At 41.8% G+C, this 9780-nt stretch overlaps 1 protein-coding gene across 2 annotated transcripts in view; it reads left to right on the top strand.

The window, feature by feature from the left end:
• The first annotated feature begins 260 nt into the window (after positions 1 to 260).
• RASGRF2 (Ras protein specific guanine nucleotide releasing factor 2) overlaps positions 261 to 9780 on the top strand; it is a 324254-nt gene continuing 314734 nt past the window's right edge. For both annotated transcript variants that reach the window (XM_021007670.2, XM_021007654.2), the window contains exon 1: positions 261 to 1275. In XM_021007670.2, coding sequence (XP_020863329.1) covers positions 988 to 1275 — 288 coding nt within the window. In that variant the 5' untranslated portion in view covers positions 261 to 987. The remainder of the gene's footprint in view (positions 1276 to 9780) is intronic.

The following is a 9780-nucleotide window of genomic DNA, read 5'->3' as shown; positions in this document are numbered from 1 at the left end:
CTAAGTGCTTGCTGCTTGAACATGTTCACCTCTGTCATGCTAGTTAAAATACAGGTAACAAAAGGAAAGAAAGGAGGAGGGGGACTTTCACTTTATGCAAATTATATACAATATTTTGGGGAGAAGTGACTCCACCCCACTGCTATGGAAACGCACCCGCGCGCGCGTGTGTGTGTGTGTGTGTGTGTGTGTGTGTGATCGCGCGCGCTTTCCTTTAATTCTCCCCCTTCCTGATGAGCAGGCAGGAGGATAAACCCTGAGCAGAGGCAGCGCCAGCGCAGTCCGAGAGAGAGGAGGGGACTGGACTGCACTGGACAGAGCGAGGGCTTCGCAGCCCCGCCGACTTTGCTCTTTAAATTGGTCTCAAAGCCGATTACAGCTGATCTCCCACGTGACGTTTTACCTTCTGTCTCCCCCAGAGCGAATTGCTCGCGCACAATCCTCCTTGGGCTGAGGTGCGTCTCCCCAGCTAGACCCCACCGCTGTTTGGGGCACGAACTTTTTATTTTGAGGGGGGTGGGGTGGGAGGACGGCAGTGGGGAGGGCCGGGCGGAGCCAGTGGGAGGCTCTGACCACAGACAGCCCGGCCTCCCGGGGAGCCCAGAGGTCCCTCTCGCCTAGCCCCGGGACTGAAGCCGCGGCTGTAGCAGCTACAAGCAGTAGCAGCAGCAGCAGCCGCAGCAGAGAGAGCCGGCGCCCCCCCTCTGCCTCCCGTGCCCGAGGAGAGGCCAGGGCACCGGCCATCCCCCCAGAGCCAAGCGGCCTCCCGGAGGCTAAGGAGCGCCCGGTCCCCTGGGGAGGAACAGAGGAGTCTCCGGGCACACTGCACCCCACCGCGGGGAAGCAGAAAGCGGTTCGGGGCCGTCCCCTCGGGGGTGGAGTGTGTGTGTGGGAGCTTGCACAGCGATGCCGGGGGGCGCCCCGAGTTAGGGGCCCCCCGAGGACTTGAGCCCCCCAAGTCACCGGCCGGTCCGGACCCCCCTCGCCATGCAGAAGAGCGTGCGCTACAACGAGGGGCACGCCCTGTACCTGGCCTTCCTGGCCCGCAAGGAGGGCACGAAGCGCGGCTTCCTGAGCAAGAAGGCGGCCGAGGCGAGCCGCTGGCATGAGAAGTGGTTCGCCCTCTACCAGAATGTGCTCTTCTACTTCGAGGGCGAGCAGAGCGGCCGGCCCGCCGGCATGTACCTGCTGGAGGGCTGCAGCTGCGAGCGGGCGCCCGCCCCGCCCAAGGCGGCGTCTGGGGCCGCTGCTGGCAAGGACGCCCTGGACAAGCAGGTAGGCTCACCTCTCCAGAACCCTGCTCTTCTCCTTTCCTCAGTGTCCTCCCGCCCCGAGCCCGCGTCTTGTTTTTGGGGTGCTGAAGGCGCCGGGGTAGTGCGCGAGGCCCAGAAGCTGAGTTCAGGCAGTAGGACTCCTTAGGAGGGCGAACTTCAACTGCCCAAGGTTAGGGTAATGCTGTCGTAAAGAGCCAGGGGTATTTGCCAGGGCCACCCTCGAAAAAATAAAAAATATAAAAACTCAATCTGGGCAATTCATCACTTCCCCCTCTGGTGAACTGAAAATGAGGGTGGTGATAGGGCCCCTTCTTAACTTGTGATTTGGGGTGCTTTCTCCCTCCAAGCGCTTGATAGAGCTCAGTGGACATTGTTGGTGTCACTGATTAAGATTCGCAGCTTCTCTCAGCGTCTTGACAGGAAGAGTTCCGTCCGATGACACGTGAAGGCACCTGTTGGATTTCACGTGGCTAGAAGAGATGAGCTAACGAATCTGGGAAAGTTTAGTTTCCTTTTTAATATGGCTGGTGGCTGGCCGTCAGTGTCCCTGCAAGTGCATAGCCACCGCTGGTGGTTCTGTAGAGCTAAAAAGCCTGGTTCATCCGGAAAAGTGAAAAAACGCTTTGTGGGTTGCTTTCTGGTCAGTCGTGGTGTGTGACAGTTTGCCATGCTAACGTTTGATCTGTTGTGTCTAATTAAGGGGCACCTGGTGAATTCCCTGAGGATAAATGTGTATTCTGTCAGTGTAGACTGAAGCCATTTTTCTCATTCTTAGAAACTGAGATAATCTAAAAAGTATTCGGTGTGAGAGAATTCCTTGTACTGCCTGGGTGGAGGTGGCATTAGGGGGTGGGGGAGAATTCCCTCATAAATTCTGGGTGAGAGTTTTTAATAGTTTTATTTTGTACCTTTCTAGGAATACTATTATCTATGGTTCCAGGAAGTTACTGGAAAACGGTTTTTGCGCTTTATCCCTCTTGTGTCTTACAATTATAGCTGATTAATTTTACTGTCCAGAATTTTTCCACTATGATTGTGAACGTCCATGCCAAAGAACAAAGGCTGATTATCTGAGTCGAATAGGCAAATTTCTTAGCTGAATTCTCAGTACCAAACAATGAATACTTGTGATGGGATTAAAAGGAGATGAAAACTAATTAAACTGAAAGTTTCTAATTTTTCAACTTTGGTTTTAGGCAGCCCAGACTCAAGTCTTCAGTAAGCTAATCAAACTTTTTGAAGAAAGATTCAGAGAAGAAAGCTGATGTTCTAAACATGTTAGTTTTTGAGCACTTTTCTTCAGTGGTATATGGAAATCTGTGCCTCTCCTCCCCACCCACACACCCCCTTTACAAATACAGAAGTAGAATATAAGCATGATTTTAGTTAACCAGAGAGGCACTCTGGCTGAGTATGGATAGAGAGGTCAGACTACAAATCAGGGAAGTTTTGGGTTCAACATTTGACTCTGATACCTGTTGGCTATGTGACCCTGATGTCACCTAATGTTCCAGTGCTCTAGAACCTAGAGCCTAGGTAACTCTATAGTTGCTGACTTTCAATAGTAGAGATAATTTTCTTATTCAGGAATTTCCTCCAGCAGTAAAAGCACAGGTCCAGTTCCTATTTCTAAACCCTTTGGTTGAGAAATTTACCATTTGTGCTGAGGTACAGGAAGAGTAACAATGGGGCAGGAGGAATCTTTTCTAGGTTCTCATGTTGCCAGTTTGTTTTCAGGGTGGAGTAAGCAGGGGTGATGGTGGTTGTTTTCAGAGTGAGGGAATGCACCTTGAATGGTCTCTGCAGAAACAGTTCTCACATTTTTTAACCATTAAAATTCTAGGTAAAATTAAATATTTGAAATTGTTTTGAATATTCCTTCAATTCCTTCAAATTAAAAAAACTACCGTGCCATAGGCATAGTGCTGGATTTTCCCAGTACCTCAGAATAATTTCACGTAATATCCCTGTGAGGCTGGGTGATACATTATTGGGTTGGTTTTGCAGATGAGAGACCTGAGATGTGGAGGAGTTCTGCAGGGGACATAGAATGACATAGGAGGAGTAGATATGCTAGACATAACTGAGTTCTTTGAAGGTGAGGCTCTTGGATTTTTTATTACCATATCTCCCCTAGGATTTAGCACAGTGCTTTGTATGTAGTGGATACCTTCTTTATTGAACTAAATTGACTTGAGAAAACTCACCAAACCCAATTCAGTTATTAGAGTATTATAGTATAGTATATTATTAAAGTAGTAGTCTCCAACTTTTTTTTTTATCATGGACCCCCCCCACTAGGTGTATATTTACTGATTATACATGTATTGCTGTCTTAATGTTATGTACATTATAAAACTTAGAGAAAAATAGAAATAAAAAAAGTTGATAAAGATGAAATAATATTTGATCCTATTTTCAATAAGGAGCTACTGGAGTTATTTAAATACAGGAGTAATGTGGTCAAACCCATGCTTTAGGAAAATCACTGTGTGGAAGATGGATTGGAGAGGGGAAAGACTTGATCGAGGGGAGGATAACTAGGAAGCTGTTGCAGTAGTCCACTAAAAATGTTATGAAGGCCTGAATGAGAGTGGGAGCTGTGTAAGTAGAGAGAAGGTAATATGTGAAGATGTTGGGGTAGTAGAACTGAAAAGATTTGGCAAATGACTTACATGAGGTGTGAGGGAAGGTGCTGAATCAAAGGTGACACTGAGGTTTTGTAAACCTGGGAAACTGGAAGGAGGGTGGTGCTCTTGACAGAAACAGGGAAATTTGGAGAGGGATGGACTGGGGGGGGGGAAGAATAAGGTAATGAGATCTTTATTGTAGATCACAGCCCATCCATGCCTGCTCCTCTTTTGTGATTTATGCTGCTCCATCTAAAGTGAAAAATGTGTGTATGGAGGGAGGGGAGGGTTCTTATGGGAGAGTACAGAGCCCACCCTCCTATTGGACCTCCTATAGCCACAGGGTGATATGGGAGTTTAGAGAGGAAAGATGACATGCTGCGGTGGTTCCCAAAGGCACCTATGCAAGCTGTGGCTGTAGGTGCCAGGGTGTGCTTGGGTTATAACTGCTCTGATGGGATACCAACTCAGACCTGGGAAGATTAGCTGGCAAGGGAAGGAGAAGAGTGGGGGAGTATTGAAAGATAAGGGATGGTTGCGTTGGAAGCAAGACCCATGACTGGCTCTGGTGGGAGGGTGAGATGTAATTAATCTTTTCCAACTGATGATTGGTTGTTCATGTATCCTAGGGATCAATCCCTGGTCCCTGGTTCCCACTTTGCAGACCACTGTATTAGAGAACCTTTAAATAATACTCTTTTTTTTTGTGTGAGGCAATTGGGGTTAAGTGACTTGCCCAGAGTCACACAGCTAGTAAGTGTTATGTGTCTGAGGCCAAATTTGAACTCAGGTTCTCCTCACTCCAGGGCTGGTGCTCTATCCACTGCACCACCTAGCTGCTCTAAATAATAGACTCTTAAGAGATGCAAGGACTTTACAAGATGATATAGTCTAACCCTCTCATTTTATGGGTGAGAAATTTGAGGTCTAGAGAAGGGAAGTGACTTAATGAGATAATAGATTTAGAAGGACCTTAGAGACAATATAGTCCAGTCCCCTCGTTTCACTGATGAGAAAACAGAGGCCTGTAAGCCTGTGTCTTCCTGACTCTAATTCCACAGCTCTATCCACTATACTACTGGTTTTTATAGTGTGATCTCAGGACCCCTGGTGATCCCTGAGACCCTTTGTAGGGGGGCATATCTTCAAGGTCAAAACTATTTCCATAATAATACTAAGATATTTTAATGTCTGATATGGCAAATATAGATACTGTAACCCATATAAGCAACAGCTCTTGGGGAGGAGATCCTCAATAATTTTTAAAATCATAAAGGGGTCCCAAGACCAAAAAGTTTGAGAGCCACTGAATTATGCTATATTACCTCCCTGACTTGTCCAGTATCAGATAGCTGAGAATATACTGGGCCATATCAGAAATTCATGTATTTTTCCAAAGAGTGTTTATCCTGTTTTGAAGACCTAGGAGGCATATGATTGTAGATTAAAAGACTAAGAGGGACTCTAGAGGTTTTGTTTGTTTGTTTTTTTGTACTCTTGTACTTTAAAATTTTTTCTTGTATTCTTTCTTATGGTGCTTTGGTGAGTTTGTGATAGATAGCCTCAGTTGGCTAATTCCTACACCCATGGCATGGATCTCAGATTGCAACCCATCCATGACTTCTTATTCTGAGCAATTCTTCACTTCTTCCATAAATGTTTTATAGCCGACCTATGCAATTCATTGAAGGCCTTCATCTGGTTATTTTAATACTAAGAAGCATGCCACATTCTTTGAGCTCTCCCAAATTTAGCTAACTTGATCTTTGTTTCCAAGTTAGCAGAAAAAATGTTGGTATGTTTCACCCTCCAAATATGTCTTGAAAGAAAGGCTTACTTTCATAGTCTGCTCTAAGTAAGTAACCATAGTTGGTGCTGTCCATTGGTTTGCTTATAGTCTTCTCGTGGTGGGTTAATTCCCAAGGGCAGTAACTACAATATCATCAAAGGGGTTTTGATGAAAAAATTCTTTTAAAGAAGTAGCAGCTTTTCTGCTTCTCTCAAAATGTCATGCTTCTGGAATTGCAGAAAAGGAAAAGAAAGCATTTCATTAGGACTGATCACATAGAGCCGCCTCATTTTACAGGACAGACTATGTAAACGTGATGTAGAACAAATGTCAGAGAGAACTTCAGAGATAAAAGTATTCGATATAGAAGCTGCAAGAAAATTGCAGAGCTGGAGATCAAGCATTGTATTTTGCTGTTGCTAGTGTCTTTAAAAATAAAACAAACCTTAGAGGCAAAATAGCCAAATCTTGAAAAATTATATTTGTAAACAGTTATGTTTTAAAAGAAGAATGGGATTTGCAAAAGGTGAATCTTTTAAAAATGATATTATTTCAACATGGGTCTTTTAAAAGGATAAGTGCACTTGGGTATAAATTTTGAAAAATGGCATAACATGATGACATAATGGATAGAGAGATGGCCATGGAGTCAGGAAGACTTCCTAAAGAGGGTTCAAATTCTGTGCTTTGGCATTCTAGCTCCGTGACCATAGGTATGTCACAACTTCTTAGTGTCTCTTGTTCTTCTCCAGCACATAAATATATGCAGCATGCTTGCAGAGGGAGTTAGCAGACCCGGAGTTCTCTACACTGATGAAATTTCCTTAGTTAAATATCTTGCTTATAGGTTTCTTGTGAAAAAGGTGCTTTTGAAACTTGAAAATGATACAGAAATGCAGGCTGTTATTCTTTGCCTTCTAAACTATTTGTTACCATGTGTTCCTTCCACATGCAGCCAGGACCAACATCATTTTTACAATCCAGCTTCAGTAAAGTATTTTGTTCAAGTGTGATCTCATTTATATGAGGGAGATATCTCTTTAGTTCCAGAGGTTTAAGGGAAAAGCCATTTGTAATGTCAATGACAGATTAAACACTTCATTTTAGTTTTGAATGGATTAAAAATTGTATGACCTCAGTTTGTCACCTCATTATCATCTAGTCCTTTCATCTTCATTAGTTTGTTCCTATTTCAAATAGAGGGTTCTGTAGAATTATGCATAGTTGGTTGCGTATAAGTTTTAAAACTGCTTTTGGGGACTCAACTTTTAATTTATGGTGTTTAATTGGTGCTCAGAAATCAGTTCGGCTGTTGTTTAGTGATTAAGAATGTCTAGAATTAAAACAGATACCTAAATAATAGTATACAGAATTTAAAATATTAGGAGGGCAGAAGTGACTCATTAATTGTACTTTGTAATCATCCTTTCACTTTGCAGAATCAAATACAACACTAATCTATGTCCTCACAAATCCAATTATTTTAATTTTTGCAATTCTGTGCCTTGTGCTATGGGACAGCTAGGTGGCATAGTGGATAGAGTGCCAGGCTTGGAGTCAGGAAGATTCATCTTCCTTTGTTCAAATCCAGCCTCAGACACTTACTATCTGTGTGACCCTGTACAAGTCAATTCACCCTGTTGGCCTCAGTTTCCTCATCTGTAAAATGAGCTGGAAAAGGAAATGGCAAACCACTACAAAATCTCTGCCAAGAAAATGCCAAATGGGATCATGGAGAGTCGGGCGTGCTTGAAAAACATGGTTTTTATTTTGTGTGAACAGAAGTCTGTTAAATGAGTTTTAAATCCAGCATGCATACAACTGGTGGATTTGCCCATTTAAAGATGTGTGTACATTTTATTAAATTAATCAGAATAATCCTCTTAGAAAATTAGTTAATCTAAATAGTAAAATCTTTAGTCTTTTCAAGTATTGTCACATATTTGTCAAGTACCCAGATAGCACCGTGGTAGTTAGTAAGGTGTTAGATGTTTAAATATTATTCTATAATAATTGGCTGCAAGGCTAATTCTAAGTGTTGTTCCAAATCTGTTAATTACATTTCCAGTGGTGTGGTACAACTTTCTACTTCTAGCAGGCTAAGGAGTTGGAATCCATTAATAATTATACTCTTCAGTGTAGCCAAGTTTGGCATATTCTTTCCTCTGTGTGTGTGTGTGTGTGTGTGTGTGTGTGTGTGTGTGTGTAAAGAAAACACATATTGGCAGCTTCTTGCAGAAATAATGACATTGGTAGTTGGAGCAGAGACCCAGAGAGCAGCTGTTCTCACAGTTTTTACTTGTTACTGGCACTTGAGACACTTATGCTTCAATGAAAATCAGAAATATGAAATCAGTTTGCTCCAAACTGGTAACAGTGGATGCAAAGCACCAAAAAATATACTTCTAGGGAAAATGCCAGAAAGAAATAACAAATTGAAGAGTGGTATATTTAAACAATATGGTTTTTCTTTCTCTTTTGATGTATATGGGAAGAAATGAGGCAGGAAATTTTAGACAGATTTATAGCATCAAAACAGGGTGAAGAATAGAAGTTGAAAATGTATGAGACTTGATGTTGTTTTAAGTCTCTGATCACATCAATATGGGTATTCACTCCAGTGGTGCAGATCGCAGGCCATCCATCTATGACTGCCCATCCTATTTTAAGTAGATAACCAGTGCTGTGTGTAGGCTATCCACTAGTTATTTCTTATTCTATGTGATTGGCCCGTCTTTTTTTTTCCTCCCAGTCCTCCATTTTTCTGATGAAATTCTTGTTGCTGTTTCTCCTGTTTAATTCTCAAGTGGGAGTATGTTGTAGTTTCCCCATGCACTTCTCTGTTTCTCTTTGGGTGACATTCAGTTATTATTATTTGAGGATTTGGATATTCATGACTTGTAGACCTATATCGTAAAAATATGATGACATTCGCAGATGGTAAAAAGAAATCCATGTATTTTGTTTTCTGTTTAATTCCTATTTTTATACTTAATCTTTTTTCTATTTTTCTCATCTTGTATATTTTCTTTGTGCATTTCTTAATACATTTATTCCCCAGACTTAAGAAATATCTTTTACTCTTACCATATTCTCTGCATACTAGTACAAAAATGTAGAGAAAATAAGTATAAGATTGATCAAATGGCAGGAGTCTTTAGGATAGGCAAAGATAAATGCTGGAAAATGGATTTGTCTATATTTTTCTTTGTTGGCTATATGTATGTAGGAAAGAACTGGGTTGATGGAAGACTGGAAACAACCCAAACGAGTATTGTTAGAATGTTTTTAGTTAGCATCCTTCATGACTCCTTGGTCTTTTTTACCCTACTCATCTAATCTTTTGTGAAATCTTGTTTCTAACTCCACTATATTTCTCACATCCGGCCTTTTCCTTACTCATAACATCTCCAACCTAGCTCCCCACTTCATCACCTTTTGCTTAGACTATTGTAATAATTTCCTAATTGGTCTCTGTGCCTCAAGTCTCTCCCCACTCCAACCTATGCACCATGTATCTGCCAAAGTCTTATTTGAAAGGTACAGATCTCACCATATTACTCTCCTGTTGCAATTCCAACATCTCCCTGTTACCTTTGGGATCAAATATAAATTACCGTTTGGCATTTCTAAAAATAATAACTTTTAAAAAATAGATATATTTTGTTTAAAAATATTTATTCATTTGAAAGACAGAAAAAGGGGGAACATTTCCATACACACAGCATAACATAAAAAGAGGATTCAATATAAAGCCATTAATTTTCATTTCATAGTGGTTTACTTTTTTGAAAAACTGTGTAATAAATACTAAACATTGTTTTCAAAGCTACACCGCTTTTTTGTGCTTCCTTCTAAGTATTCTTTTGTTCTGTGCTGTGCACTTTTTTTCTCCCTTCCTCCCACCATTAGGAGTGTGTGTGTGTCCGTGTGTTGTGTGTAAAACTGTACTGCATACTTCTATTTATCAGTACTTTCTCTGATGTGGATAGCATTTTCCTTCATAAGTCCTTTGTAGTTGATTTGAGTATCTATAATACTCAAAATGACTTATTCATTCAAAGTTGTTCTTTAAACAATATTGCTG

The sequence above is a fragment of the Phascolarctos cinereus genome, unplaced genomic scaffold, assembly GCF_003287225.1.
Source record: "Phascolarctos cinereus isolate Bilbo 61053 unplaced genomic scaffold, phaCin_HiC Scaffold_4;HRSCAF=312, whole genome shotgun sequence".
Lineage (NCBI taxonomy): Eukaryota > Metazoa > Chordata > Mammalia > Diprotodontia > Phascolarctidae > Phascolarctos > Phascolarctos cinereus.
The sequence above is the reverse complement of the archived record's forward strand: the minus strand, read 5'-3'. Positions and strand labels throughout refer to the sequence as shown.